The 16,026-nt window shown below is 43.8% G+C and overlaps 1 protein-coding gene across 1 annotated transcript in view; it reads right to left on the reverse strand.

The window, feature by feature from the left end:
* The window catches only part of ITGA2 (integrin subunit alpha 2), a 2,089,078-nt gene that overhangs the window by 588,358 nt on the left and 1,484,694 nt on the right, over nt 1-16,026 (reverse strand). Inside the window, exon 14 of the mRNA XM_044064418.1 lies at nt 12,165-12,368. Within this exon, the coding sequence (XP_043920353.1) occupies nt 12,165-12,368 (204 nt within the window). The remainder of the gene's footprint in view (nt 1-12,164; nt 12,369-16,026) is intronic.

Below are 16,026 nucleotides of genomic sequence, written 5' to 3' on the forward strand. Positions count from 1 at the left end.
GCTCCTTTGGCTCCATCCATATCTAAGAAGAGGTCAAGATCCCCTTCATTGGAGTCCATTCATTCGGCTCCAAGATCTCCCCTGCTCTCGGAGCGGAGCCATCTGAGCTGATCTTCTCGGTCGTCCAGACTTTCATATCACGACCTTGAGAGAGTGGTAAGTAGGCTGTTAAAGTCTCAGGCATTGGTCCAGATGATCTGTAGCCCATCTATTACAACTCCACCTATTTTTCCTCCTTCGACTCTCCCTAAGAGTTCGGAGCCGGAGCTCCTCGGAGCCATGACTGTTGTGGCGTTGGAGCCGATACCTCCCCCTTCGGCTCCTTCGTCTTCCGCTCCGATCTCCTCCTTGATGCCTTCATTGGACGGATCCGGGCACCTGGTCTCTCTCGTCGGCTCCGAGGGGGTGAGTGGCATCAGACCATTGTCGACCCCGTTCTCCCTCTCGGAGCGTCGGCGCTGGTGAGCTCGGCCCCGACATCGGCCTCGGAGCCTTCCCTGTCGGTGCGGCCTGGGGTTCCTACCTCTTCGGAGCGGGGGCCCTCTGGCCTTTCTGATAGGGGAGCCTTCGAGGTGATGAGGAGTGTACTAGCCTCAGGGCATAGTCAACAGTCAGCTCCATCAGCTCCTCCCACTACAGTGCCTGCTGATGTCTCTTCCCACTCTCTTGCTCCCGGACCCAAAGATCCAACACCTCAGGTTTCCCCACTGGGAATTTCTTCCTCTTCCGAGGCTTCTCCTGACCTGTCAGCAGAGCCTCCGCGTAAGAGGACATGTAAGAGGAAGCATGTGGACTCCCCTGAGTCCATTACATCTGACACCGACTTGGATGAGTTGGAGGGATCCTCAAAGTCCCCCTCGGAGGATGTCTCTTTCTCAGACATCCTAGAAATCCTAAAGCAGAGGGGGAACTGGTCTTCCCTTAATCCTTCCGAGGACGAGTCGGTGTACCTGGAGGCGTTTGGTTCTTGACCCTCCACCTCCTGGGTGTCTCCGCCTTTCGACCCCCTTATGGAAGTAGTGGCTCGGAAGGCGTGGTCGGCCCCGGATTCGGTGGAACCCACCCCTCGGAGGCCATCTAAATTCATCACAGCACCAGTTGACAAACAATTCCTAACAAAAGGTGTACTGGCAGATGCCATGGTGGTGGCTGCAGCCACCAAGAAGGAACTAGCTGATCCTTCAGTACCTATCCATCCTCCTAATAAGGATTCTAGGACCATGGATAGGTACGGTAAGCAGATGTTTTCTTCAGCGACCTTTGCCATGCGGTCGCTGAATTACTTGTGTCACTTCACCCGCCTTCAGAGAGATATTCTCAAAGAGTTGGGAGAAGTCTTACAGGATCCATCAACTGCTGGGTCCCAGGATAAAATAAACTCACAGCTTGGAACCCTGAACTCGATTGTTAACTCCTCCATGCGTCTAATTTCATATGCAGCCGATGGAGCGAGTAGGGCCACAGGCACAGGAGTGGCCTTAAGGCGTTACACCTGGATGCGGCTGTGTAATTTCGTGAACCCTTTCAAGGCGTCCTTCACAAATTCCCCTTTTGATGGTTCGGCTTTGTTCGGACCTCAAGTGAAAGACACCTTGACCAGATGTGAACAAGATGGCAAGACTCTTTCTGCCGTAGGAGTCCATTTTTCCACCCCTTCAAGACCATACCCTAAGGGTCAGAAGGGTGGTAAAATGTGGTTCCGCAAATCTCAAGGAGTCACGCCTGACGCAAGAGGTCAGTTTACCCCCAGAGGCAGAGGGGGTAACAACAACAGATGCCGCCCTAGGGGCAGAGGGGGTCCGCAGAACCAGGGTAGCAGGGAGCCTCTCTCTGACAAACCCTTCCAGCATCCCTGAGATGTTGCCCGATTGTCAACCTTCGGAGGCAGTCGGGGGAAGATTATCGCTGTACCCAATAGCCTGGCTTTCCCTTACTGAAGACAAATGGGTACAGTCGATCATATCCGAGGGTTACAAAATTCCCTTTATCCAAACACCAATTCAGCAAAAGGGAACCCTTCCAGACATTCCACCCAGTCTAAGGGAACTAGCAGTATCAGAGATATCAAAACTGCTAGCAAAAAGAGCCATCCAGCCAGTCCCAGCAGACTAGCTAGGATCTGGAATCTACTCAAGGTTCTTTTTGGTACCGAAAAAGACAGGGGACTGGAGACCAATATTAGATCTCAGCAAACTAAACAAGTTTGTAAAGAGAACAAGATTCCGGATGGTCATGCTACAGTCCATTCTACCCTTTCTGGGCAAGGACAATTGGATGTGCTCCGTGGACCTTCAGGATGCATACTATCACATCAAAATTCACAGGCGCTCCAGAAGGTTTCTCCGCTTTTGGCTGGGGGGCCAGTCACTACCAGTTCAGAGCCCTGCCCTTTGGTCTCACTACAGCCCCCAGAGTGTTCACCAAATGTATGGCAGCAGTTATGGCTCACCTGAGATGGCGAGGATTCCAGGTGTTTCCATATCTAGATGACTGGCTCCTCACTGCCACCACCAGGCATTTTCATGGCAAGATGGTAAATGGCACTTGGCAACTGTTCAAACGCCACCTGCACATAAATGTCCTAGAGATGAGAGCAGTGCTTTTAACGTTGCAAGCCCTCCATGACTCTCTTCCCCTAGAAACTATTGCAATCCAAACGGACAATATGTCTGTAGTGTGGTATATCAACAAGCAAGGTGGAACCAAGTCCTATCCCCTGTGTCGAGAGGCACTCAGACTTTGGCAATGGGCAATCTCCTCTCAGCGGTTTCTGAAAGCAATGCATATCCCCAGGAAATCCAACATCATAGCGGACAGGTTGAGCAGAGCTATACTCATGCCACACGAGTGGTCTCACAAACAATCTGTGGCGGAAGAGATTTTTCAGAAGTGGGGCCTTCCTTGCTGTGATCTTTTTGCTACACCCCAAAACAGCAAATGCCCCAACTTCTTCACCCTCTTCCCCCTTCCAGGCCATCCCCTCAGAAATGCTCTAGTTCAAGATTGGCCTCGGGGACTTCTCTATGCCTTTCCACCCTTTCCTCTAATCCCACAAGTAATTCAGAAAGCAACCGCCTTGAGAGCTAAGTTGATTCTCATTGCCCCTTATTGGCCTCGACAGATATGGTTTCCGTTCCTACATCGTTATCTTTTGGTACAGCCTTGGCATCTGGTCCCAGCTCCAGATCTGTTGACCCATCAGTCGGGGCAGCTGCACCAATCACTACATTCTCTCAACCACATTGCTTGGTTGCTCCACTTCCGTCTTTAGCCAGGCTTCCTATGATTTCTAATCCCATCCGGGATATCATAGTAGCTTCCCTTAAATCTTCCACCAGAAGGATTTACACTAGTAAATGGAAATGTTTCTCCTTCTGGGCAAAGGCAAGGAATATAGATCCCTTTACTGCCCCAATTCATTCGGTCTTAGACTTCCTAGCCGGAATCTTTCATTCAGGGTCTTCTGCCTCTACAGTGAAGGTTCAGTTGGCAGCCATATCGAATTTTCATACAGGCTTATCGGACCACAACATCATGTCCAATAAGCTTTGCAAAGCTTTCCTTAAAGGTGTATATTTACTTAAGCCTCCGATCAAAGACCCTCCACCTCAGTGGGATCTTAATTTAGTCTTAACATCCTTGATTCTTCCCCCCTTTGAACCTGCGGCCTCCTGTTCATTGAAATTTCTTTCCTGGAAGACACTCTTCCTAGTCGCCATTACTTCTGCTAGGAGAGTATCTGAGCTTCACACCCTCTGCATTCGTCCACCCTACTTAATCTTCCATAAAGACAGAGTTTCTCTAAGGACTAATCCATCCTTCTTACCCAAGGTGGCTTCGCAGACAAATTTAAATCAATCAATTGATCTCCCAGTTTTTTTCCCAAACTATACTAATAGAGCGGAGCAAAAGCTACATTATCTAGATGTTCACCGCCAGCTCTGATACTGTTTGGATAGAACCAAACATATAAGGAAGTCTGATCAGCTGTTTTTATCGTACCCAGAAAATAAGAAAGGCCTTCCTGTTTCTAAGGTAACCCTATCTAGGTGGCTGTCTTCTGTGATTACATCTATTTATCAACTCAGAGGCAGAGAATTAACTTCTAAGCCAAAAGCCCTTTCAACTAGAGCACTAGCTACATCTACAGCTTTTCAAGCTAGACTACCAATAGACACTATCTGTGCGGCAGCCACATGGGCCTCTCCTCATACCTTTGTTTTGCATTACAAATTGGACATGGCCTCCAGGGACAGAGCAACATTTGGTTCCACCATTCTTAAGAGTCTGTTCCAATGAGCCACCCAGGATGAAGGTGCTAGGGACGCGGTCCCATCCAGCAAGAATGAAGGTGAGATTGACAACTTAACATTGAGAAGTTATGTACCTACCATAACGTTCCATGTTAGTTGTCTTGTCTCGCCTTCTTTCTTGCGTCCCACCCACCATCCCCCTAGCCTGGACAGACCAATAAGATCTTCCCTTCCTTGAAGGGTTCTTATATTCCCTTGTTCACCATCTAGGTGTCCTAGGATATATATAGTGTAGATAAAGATCTTTGGGGGGTTTTATCCCTCTTCCTCCTCCTTCCAGTTGGAGGATTTTGTTTTATTGGCCTATGCTAGGTTTTTCAGCTTCCAAACGAGATCTGGGGAGTTATCGCCTAGCATCATGGGATATAGGGTTGCCTCGAGCTGGTAAAATAAGCTCTCGAGCTTTAGTAAATGGCCGAGTCGGAGCCGAGGATCGGCTCCGAACCCATCCAGCAAGAAAGAAGGCAAAAGAAGACAACTAACATGGAACATTATGTTAGGTACATAACTTCTCATTTTCAGCTGTGAGAAACATTTCTGCAGTTTGTTTGCCACCCTCCCTCCCTGTTGGTATAGTGTTTTTATAGTTGGTGGCTTTGCAGTTGCCCGCCCCTAGTGTAAATTTGATCTGGGACCCTCCTCCCAGTCTAGTGTCATTATCTCATTCTATCCAGTACAGGGAGAACATTTGAGAAGGCCAATCAGCTTAGTTTCTACTCCTTTCTGTCTTTCCACTTAAAAAAAAAAAAAAAAATGATCTGCTTTTACTGTATTTGTGTTTCTTCCTACTTTATTTTGCTTTTGCATCATCTTAGAAGTACTCAGTTGTATTTATTAATTTATTACTGCTTGGTGTAACTCATTCTAAGCCTTTTATTTTAAGCACTTGGGCTTCAGACCAGTTGTTTTACATTAAGAAGGTTTGTGGTCTGCACTGTAGTGGTAGAACAGGTAGCTTACATCCTTCTAAGTTGCAAACTGCTGATTGAGGGCTCAGTGTCTGTTATTCTAAAAGTGTATTAATTCTGGTTTAAGCACTTGGGCTTCAGGCCAGTTATTTTACATTAAGAGGGTCCGTGGTCTGCACTCTTGTGGGAGGAGAGGCTGGACTCTGCCCTTCTGACCTGGAAATTTCTGGTTAAAGGCTTATATTGCCTGCATATTTGAACTGTTTCTTACTGAAATTGGTACTCCTTGTTTGCTGTAGCATAGACTAGATCCAGGCCTGCTGAATCTAGCTTTGTTTGTATGCTTGTTGTTTGTTTGCTTGTTATTTCCCTGAAACGCTAATTCCACCTAAAACGCGGCTTTTCAGTGCTTCTGTGGATCCCTAGTGATATCTGCATTGCTTACTGTACTTATTTCCTTGTTTCACTTGAAAGAAAGCTACTGTTTGTCGTTTTTGCATTTAAGTTACCTGTAACACATTGCATTAAGTTACCTGGCACTTGCTCACTAAGTCAGCACTAAAAAATTAAAAGCACTACACCCTCACAAACTCCCCTTGAGTATCTTGTTCCCCATTGGCCCTTTTTTTCAATTATAAAGGAATTCCCAATACTATTCTAGCATGTCCAAAGGTCAGTTGTCAATCTCCTCTCCGGTCCAGCTGGTGAATCTGGGAATCTTGAGGCAATGTTGCAACTGCCTCATGTACACAGACAATCCTCTCCTCCTCCCAACAAATTCCAACACGTGAGAGATGCAACCATATAGCCAAACTTGAGGCTAAGCTCTCTCAACTCAGTACTGGCATAACCAGTAAGGAGGAGAAGGAAACCACACTCACTACAATTCCAGTCTCACATAGACCTACCACGACAGCAAACCAAACACATAAACACACAAAAACATACTCGGAGGCTCTAAATAAAAATCTGCCTAAGCAGCAGAGACCTCCAAAGCAGACACCCAAGCAACCGCTACCCCAAAACAAAACACATGCAACACATAGCTCACAAAGCCAGTGTGCCGAACAATCACAGCCCTTAAGGCTAAACAACACACCTGATACACTTGTAATAGGAGACTCTATCGTCAGGCACACTGACGTCCCGCTCACCAGGCTGAACAAGGAGAAGATCACGGTGAGCTGCCTGTCGGGTGCTATGTTCCACCACATAACACAAGCACTCAGGTCACTCCAAGGCAAGTACAAATATGACTTAGTCATTGTCCATACTGGTGTGAATGACCTGAGACGTACCTCCCTGGACTACATGAAAAAAGACATAGAGGAGCTCTCTGAGCATGTAGCCCAGGCCGGTATGACCCTGACCTTCAGTAGCATCTTACCCTCACCACGAATTATGCCACAATATGAAGACAAGATGATCAATTTCACCAATTGGCTTAAGTATTGGTGTCATTCAAAGGGGATCCAATGCCTGTCAGCCTGGGATGACATGCTCGACAAGCCACGATGCTTCGCTAGGGACGGCTTGCACCTGTCACCCCTAGGCTTTCGGATATTGGAAAAGGCTCTTGCTACCCCCATAGTACCTTTTTTAGGCAAGGCTCAAAAGACAAACCCACCTCCATAGGTATCACAAGGAATAAGAAAATAAGATTAATGCTACTCAATGCCAAAAGTCTAAACCTCAAGATGCACGCACTCAAAACTCTCCTTAGCATGGAGAACATCGATATCTGTGCAGTAACAGAAACCTGGTTCAAGGCTCCCGAGAGCACCCCAGCACTAACAGGTTATACCTCATACCATGCTTTTCGGCCCCAAAACTTGGACCAAACCACAAAAGGAGGGGGAGTATCAATATTCGTCAAAGATACCCACACCTCCAGGTTGGTGGCACAGCACGAAGCATCAGAGACTATCCATGTGCAACTAACAGTGGGTAAAACTGCCTTCCAGTTTATAGCCTGCTACAGACCACCCACCCAAACCCAGGAACCCCACTCGGTCTTCCTGAGAACACTGGAAAATATGAAGGTCTCTCCAAACACCATTATATTGGGTGACTTCAACTACCCAAACATAGACTGGGAGCATTAATCTAGCTCCAACACCCTAGCCCAAAGGTTCCTAGAATTTATAAACTCAAATGCTATGGAGCAACTTGTTACCACTCCCACAAGGGGGGAAAACATACTGGACCTGATCATCACCAACATGGGGACTCTATGCTCCAGACCAGAAGTGTATCCCTCACTGGTAAAATCAGACCATAAACTAATCTCACTGGATATTCACATCCCGACCCCACCCCCGCCCAGAAAACCACAGTGAAAAACTTCTCTAAAGCAAATTTCACACTCCTCAAAACTGAGGTGGAATCCTTCAAAGCCCCCTGGCCTGTGGAAAATACGGCCCAGACCGCAGAATCCTTTATAAACACATTCTATGAACACCTTCAGGAATGCATGGATCATGCAATCCCAAATAAAACCAAGACCCAATGCTCCAAAGGCAGACGTCCTGTCTGGTGGACCCCAGCCATAAACAAACTATACACTAGAAGGAGGAAGCTACTACATGATAGAGCAAAATCCCAAAAAGGGAAGGCATCTCTGATCAGTATTAGCAAAAAACTACGGGCACTCATAAAATCATCTAAGGCCAGCTTCGAGAGAAAAATTGCACAGGACACTAAGGATAATCACAAGGCTTTCTTTAGTTATGTTAGGAACATGGGTGGGAATTCCCAGATATGCTCAGAATTAGTCCAAAATGACAAAAAATACACCGAACCCACAGACATTGCCAACATCCTAGCTGACAGGTTCAGTGCAAACTTCTTCCTCGCCTCCCCACCAAAAGGGCAAATATCTATCCCAGCAGAGTGCTGCCCCCCTGACATCTCAGATGCTCAGGTAAGAGCCGCCCTCTCCAAAGAAAAAACACAGCATCAATAGGACCAGACGGTGTCCCGGGCTGCGTCCTACATGAACTCCAAGAAGAGTTAAACCCAAACATAAAACTACTGTTCAATTTCAGCCTTACTACAGGATATGTACCCAAAGAGTGGCGTACAGCAACAGTGGACCCTCTCCACAAAGGTGGTGCCTCAACGGATCCTGGAAACTATCGCCCCATAAGCCTGACTAGCTTGGTCTGCAAAGCTATGGAAAGGATCATCATGGACCTCATAAATAAAGATATTGGGGACCTACAGACACTAGATCCTACCCAGTTTGGCTTTGTTAATGGCAGATCCTGCCTCTTAAACCTGGTCAATTTCTTTGAAACAGTCACGAAGGCCACTGACGAGGGGAAGGTGGTCCACACAGCCTACCTGGACCTCGCAAAAGCCTTCGATACAATACCCCACTCGGGCATTATAGATAAGCTCACCAGCTTAAATATAAACCCCTATGTCACTAGATGGGTTGCAAACTGGCTCAAGGACAGAGCCCACATGGTTAGAATTGCTGGAGCCATGTCAGACTCCATCCCTGTTACAAGTGGCGTCCCACAAGGCTCAGTCCTGGGACCTCTCTTGTTCGGTATATATTTCTCGGAGGTACAGGCCAACACAGAAGGACTGTGGCTGACTAAGTTCGGGGATGACTGCAAACTGGGCGCCATAATCGACTCTCCAGCCGACACAAGCATCCTCCAAAAGGGCCTCATAGAAACAGACAACTGGTGCCAGAGCCATGGCCTCAAGCTAAACGCCAAAAAGTGTATAGTCATCCCCTTTGGCAAAAACAAAGTGCCCACAAATTACCACACAGGTGGTAATCCATTAAGTGCAAAAGAAGTAATTAGGGACCTGGGGACCCAAGTTGATAGCAATCTCTCATTTGACAACCACATGGCCAAAGTGGTTAGAAAAACATTTTATATAGCCCACCTCATCATGAAGGGATTCACATCTAGATCAGGGGAGGTCATCGTGCCTCTTTACTCATCCCTCATCAGGCCCATAATTGAGTACAATGCCCCTTTTGGGATGTACCTTACCAGACACCTGCAGCAACTGGAAAGACCCCAAAAGTACCTCACCAAGAGGATCAAAGGGCTCAAACAGATGCCATATGCTGCCCGTTTAAAGAAACTCCAGCTCTACTCTGTGGCATACTGCATGCTCAGAGGTGATCTGTGCCTGACGTATAAAGCCATGTCCAACCCAGAATTAATGGACATGCTGCACCTCAGAAAATCCAAATCCCATCGAGCTACATGCTCGAGAGACTTGAACCCCAGCACTGAAATAAATAGGACATGCTGGAGGGACAGATTCATAACCCAGAGGCTCCCTTCACTCTGGAATAAAATCCCAGTCCAGGTTAGGCAGAGCCCCTCATTGACTCTCTTCAAGAGAAATCTTGATGAGTGGATGGGAGATCATAGGTTTACCCCGGGTATCATTTCTGTGTCATTGTTAGACAGAGGCACAGTATACTAACCTCGAAAAAGGGCATAGCAAAATTAATTTAAAATGGGTGGTGAAAGCCAAACACACTCTGGCTAGGCTTATAAATGCCCTAGGGCAGATAGCCTAGAATGAACCTATGAACCTATGAACAAAAACTAGAGCATACTAACGTTATATAGCCCTTGGTCGGAAGGGGGTATGAGCCTAACTATGTGTACAGGTCTGCCATCATGAGGCCACGTACATATTTGCAGACCTCATCAAATTCAACCACATTCAAACATAGTGAAAGTTCTAAAGCAAGAATAAATGATATTTAAGATGACATCTTTGCTTAATTTAATTGAAAGCATTTTGGAAACAGAGGGACTGGAAATCAAACAAGAAGTAGATGAGAAACAGCAACTGAGTGCCAACGAAGAAAGAATATAAAGAATGTTGAGAAGAACCAATTGTTGACCAAGATTTGATACAGGAAGGATGAAGGAGAGGTGAATTTAAACTAAAAGGTGAAAGACTAATAAAGGCAGTCTAAGGTAATAGGCTGTGTACATGCTGGTTTATAATGTCCAAAGCAAATGTGGGAGAAATAGATAAATGTAGGCTCTGTAATGCAGAACTGGAAGCAGTTCCACATCTCATTGCTGGTTACAATACACTGCTGGCTGATGGCCTGCTTACTGGAAGGCACACTAATGTGGCAAGACTGTTGTGCTGAGGATTGTGCAAACACTATAATATACAAATAGCTGAGAAGCACTGGAAACATGAACTACAAAACATTATTGACAGTGATGAAATTCAGATCACATGGGATCACCTAGTGCCAACAGTTAAGAAAACAGTTGCAAGAAAACCACATAGAGCAGTCCAAGGAAAATGACTGAAACAAATGCACCTAATAATGAATGTATCTCTGGTACATAAGTCACTAAGTCTTGAAATACAAGTATTTGCAAGCAGAAACTAGAACAATGTAGACTAAATACACCCAGACAGTCATAACAGTAGCAGAAGCAACAAGACAAATAAAAAAAAACAATCAAAGTGTATTTAGATATGTTACCAATACATGTAACATAGAATGAAGTGCAGAAGGAGGCAATTCTGGGTACACTGGAGGTGACGAAAAGAGAGAAATCATGTAAACATGAAACACCAAAGCAGTACTAATTTCATGAAGTTTAATTGTGCTCTTACTCATGAATGGGTCCATTCCTGTCATGGTATTAGAAGCTGAAAACATTTGGAGAAATTAAAATTAAAAAATATATATATATATATTATGTGTGCAAAAATGTTGAGGTTGATACAACCTTGGCTAACTTACGAGAAGCAGAACATGGTTGTTAAGGAGCAGTTTTCTGTGGAACAAATAGCCAGCACAGGTGTATCACAAGTTTTAATGTTGAGACTTGTGTTATTTAGCTTAATTATGTTAGATATAACAAAGTAGTTAGAAAACAAAATCAACCTGTTTGCCAGTAAGTGATACTAAAAATGTTGTGGTTATGATAGCCGTCAAAGAGATCATCACAGCCTTGCAAGCTGGATAAATAGATGACAACTAGAATTTAATGTAATGCAGGGTGATATCCCTGATGGAGGAATTTGTGGAAAACATGCATGACAGGTGGAATTGTCCTGGGAAAAACAACAAAAGAACAAGAATGTAAGGGTTATAGTCACATCAAGAGTGAATCAATTAGAATGCTATTAAAGGGCTGTGGCTAAGTAAGAGAAAGGCTCGGATGACTAACAAGGGGAGTGGCCTTAACACAAGTCACACCTATCCTGCCAGTATGCAAAGTACTAATAAAACTGCACCTGAAATACAGTGTCTAATTCTGCTAGTCAAAAAGAAGAATCGGTATAGTACCAGCAGTGAATGCACACAGTAGAGCTATCAAACCAGTAAAGGAGATGGGCTTACGAGGAAAGAATGCTTGACTTGAATTTCATGGAGGAGAGAAGAGAGATGGGAATGTAAAACAAGGTTTGCTGTATTCTGAAGGGGAAATGTGTGGTGCTAAGGTTAGCAGGAGGGATAAGGGTAAGAGGCATAGGAAGCATCTGCATGGGGCAATATTCAAGACAAATTTAAGAAAATACTACTTTTAAACATGGGGTGGTGTGGCCTTAGACTACAGTATTAGAATACATTTAATGCAGGATTAAAGATGGATTAAGGGTGATCTGTAAGGATGAAAGTGGGAAGTTGGCATAACAAAGGGAGAGGAATTTTGACAAGGGATAAATGAAATATCAGATAGATTCAGCAGTCCCTGGGCTTTCTTCTCTCAGCACCTGCATATGCACATACGTTCTTAGATAAGTTCACAAAGTTAATTCATTATCACTTGCTTTGGGCTTTGCAGGAAAATCAAGTCATTCTAAAGTCTTCAAATGCATTGCAACATTCTGTGTAACTAACATAATGGTCCTTGCCCTAAATGTACAAGAAACACTTAACGTGTATTTATCTGTTGATGTGAATAATACCGATTCTTACTTGAGAGTATTTTGTTTCAATGTCCGTATCATATCCATTGTACAAATAGAGTGCTCCATGGCCTTCATCTTCCAATGGTGCTCCAATTATCACATCTATGAAATTGTTCATGTCAATATCAGAAGCAGCTGATATGGCAGCTCCAAATCGGGCATTCTCTAAGCTCTGTGGGCCTTGTAAAATCTGCCGTTGCTCCAAAACTCCCTAAAACAAGAAGAAAAAGTTGTACTCATTCACTTACTATAAGCAGGAATTTCAGTGTGTTTAGTTACATGCTGTCACTGACTAGAAACTAATGACTGTTAAGAAACTATATGTGCTTACATTGGAAATAAGAATTAGTGCTAAGAATTTCTAGTTCTGTACTAAATATTGTTACTAGGTTTACAAGAAAATATACATTATTTTAAATATGAATTTAGAAATCTGAACAAATCATTTTCCCCTAAATACTGTTTACTTCATCTATATGCTTCTATGTCTAGCTCAAGCATTACCAGTTTTATGCTTACCACTTCTTTTTTTTCTCTCCCGACTACCATGTTGTTCCTCACAATAGATTGCATTAGGTATTTTTGTATTATCTAATTGTTAATTAGATGGGATCAGCTACACACATGGCTCTCTCTTTAGAACTGAATCAAAAGTACAAGCCTGGTTACAAGAGTCACAAAAATGCAACTGCTGACTGAAATAAACCCAGAGCTACTAGATGGGACTTATTAACAGCTTACTGTCTTAATTCACTGTGCTCTTCTTCCTCATAGTCACTATCCCCATTTAATCTCTGAAAGAGTTTCCCCTACACATGCTTGAGGTGAAACAGCTTGAGTGTCAGTAGCACACAGGAAAAAGAAAAGAACTTTGCAGCCTGTTTCCTAGAGGAAATCATTGCTGGTGCTTCTAAGTTTGTGCTGGCAATGATAACTTGTTTTGGGAGATTTCTCCATTCTTCAAGTTGGTACAAATATGAAATTGGTATATATAAGTTTGGGGGTGTAGAGGAGCTTGCCCCCCATGTCAAGGAGTGTGGGGGGGGGGGGGGGCAACAAGAAATGGATTTTTTCTCCCTTTTCAGATCTGGGCATTTTTTTTCTTCCTTTCAACACACCAACTTTCAAGGTCAGCATTTCAGAGTATAACCCTCTGAAAGATAGCACTGGCTTATCTAATACATCTCATATACATTGTATCATGAAACGTTTTGCAGCTAACATTTTATGCAAATGTATTTTGAAGTATCAAACAACTACAGTTGCAATTTTATAATTGTATGTCAAACTGCCACTCATGGTCCTTAAGTTGCTCTTATATTTCTAAACTTTACTATTATTAAAACTATATTTTTTCTTTTACGACTGTTCATTTAACAGTGGAGCTCCTTCAGGATGGCTAGTGGATGACCAGCAAGCAGTGATAGCAATACTTGGCAAACAATGTAAGCAGCCATTAGCTCAACAAGAAATGCTCTTGACAAATGACACATGAAACAGAGCATAAAAACACAGCCAAAGGCTACCAATGCTTGTGTATATCTTACAACAAATCCCTACACCAGCTCAGATGTGTAGGAGATAACAGGCTTGTCCCTCCAAAAGGTACAAGCACTATGTTGTACCATCTTATATATCAAACTGTTATTTATATTCCTCTGTAAACACTGTATCCACTCTATAGCCCTATGCTATAAATGTACTGTACAGTGCTTATTATGAATAAAGAGTAAATGGTATACCTAGAAAAAATTATTTTCAAGAATTATACATTTACAGATATTAGTCAGTTTTTAGACTTGTAGACAGTGCTTGTCCACTTTGAATAGCCAGCATATTCTAAATGGATATTATACTGGGGAGACTCATGTGCTATCAATTGTATATGTTTTCAGGCTCAATGTGAATTTGTGTGTGTGCACAATAAACACATATACACTGAAGTCTTAACAATCCAGGAAAGCCCACATTCCGCAGTAATGGATTTATATCAAGAATACAGTCTGCCACGGTAAACCTAAATGTACTACATTTGCAAAGGTGCACATATGCTCATTTTTGTTACAGATGATTTTATTCCTTAAACATTTGCATGAGTATTTCAATTAAAAATATACTTAAGTTAACATTTTGGCATTTTGATTAAATATAGAGAATGTTCAAAATAAATTAAAGTACATTTTCTACTATTAACAATTAATGAAAGAAATCCCTGATCAATATCAGTAAGAAACTAAGGTCCCTCATAAAATCATCCAAGGGTAACTCCGAAAGAAAAATAGCCAAGGATTCGAAAGATAACCACAAAGCCTTCTTTAGCTATGTCAAGAATCTAAGTGGCAACTCGCAGATATGCTCTGAGCTACTGCAAAATAGCACAAAATATACTGAACCTACTGATATTGCCAACATCCTGGCAGATAGATTCAGTGCAAACTTCACCTCCCTCTCACCTTGAAAAGGGCCCACAACAATACCGGAAAAGTGTAATGTCCCAGAAATCACAGAAACACAGGTGAAAACAGCCCTTTCAAAAGCCAAAAACACAGCATCAGTAGGTCCAGATGGTGTCCCAGGCTGCATCTTGCACGAACTACAGAACTAACTAATCCCCCACCTAAACACGCAGTTCAACCTCAGCCTCTCCACAGGCTATGTGCCCATAGAATGGCACACAGCAACGGTTATTCCGCTCCACAAAGGAGGGGCCACAACTGACTCTGGTAACTATTGCCCCATAAGCTTGACTAGCCTGGTCTGCAAGGCTATGGAGCGCATCATCATGGAACTCATTAACAAAGGTATTGGGAACCTCCAAACACTTGACCTGACCCAGTTCAGCTTTGTTAAGGGCAGATCATGCCTACTAAACCTGGTTGACTTCTTTGAGACAGTCACCAAGGCCATAGACGAGGGAAAGGTGGTTCACACAGCCTACCTTGATCTCGCCAAGGCGTTCAACACCATTCATCACTCGGGTATTATAGAAATATTTACCAGCCTAAAAATAAATTCCTACGTCACAAGATGGGTTGCCACCTGGCATACAGACAGAACTCACACGGTAAGAATAGCGGGCTCCAGGTCCGACTCTAAACCAGTCACAAGTGGTGTCCCGCAAGGCTCGGTTCTGGGACCCCTACTGTTTGGCATATATTTCTCAGAAGTGCAGGCAAACACAGAAGGACTATGGCTAACCAAGTTCACCGATGACTGCAAATTGGGAGACATAATTGACTCTCTGGCTGACATGGACATCCTTCAAAAAGGCCTTACTGAGACAGACACCTGCTATCAAAGTCATGGCCTCAAGCTAAATGCCAAAAAATGCATAGTTATCCCATTTGGGAAAAACAAAATGCCCACTAATTACCGCATAGGCAGCAGCCCCCTTAATACAGAAGAGGTAATAAGAGATCTGGGGACACAGGTAGATAGTAATCTCTCCTTTGACAATCATATTGCCAAAGTAGTTAGGAAATCCTTCTATGTGGCCCATCTAATTACTAAGGGGTTCGCATCTAGAAATATAGAGGTTATAGTGCCCTTCTACTCGTCACTAAGCAGACCTATCATAGAGTACAATGCCCCATTTGGGATTTACCTCACAAGACACTTCCAACAGCTGGAAAGACTACAAAAGCACCTCACCAAGAGGATTACTGGCCTCAAACATATGTCCTATGCAGCCCGACTGAAAAAACTCCGGCTGTACTCATTGACATATTGCTTACTCAGAGGTGATCTCTGCCTGACTTACAAAGCCATGTCCAACTCAGAATTGATGGACATGCTCCACCTAAAGAAATCCAAGTCAAACCTCGCCACAACAATAAATAGAACATGCTGGAGGGATAGATTCCTGTCAC

The sequence above is a fragment of the Protopterus annectens genome, chromosome 2.part2, assembly GCF_019279795.1.
Source record: "Protopterus annectens isolate FY-2018-M chromosome 2.part2, PAN1.0, whole genome shotgun sequence".
Classification (NCBI taxonomy): Eukaryota; Metazoa; Chordata; order Ceratodontiformes; family Protopteridae; genus Protopterus; species Protopterus annectens.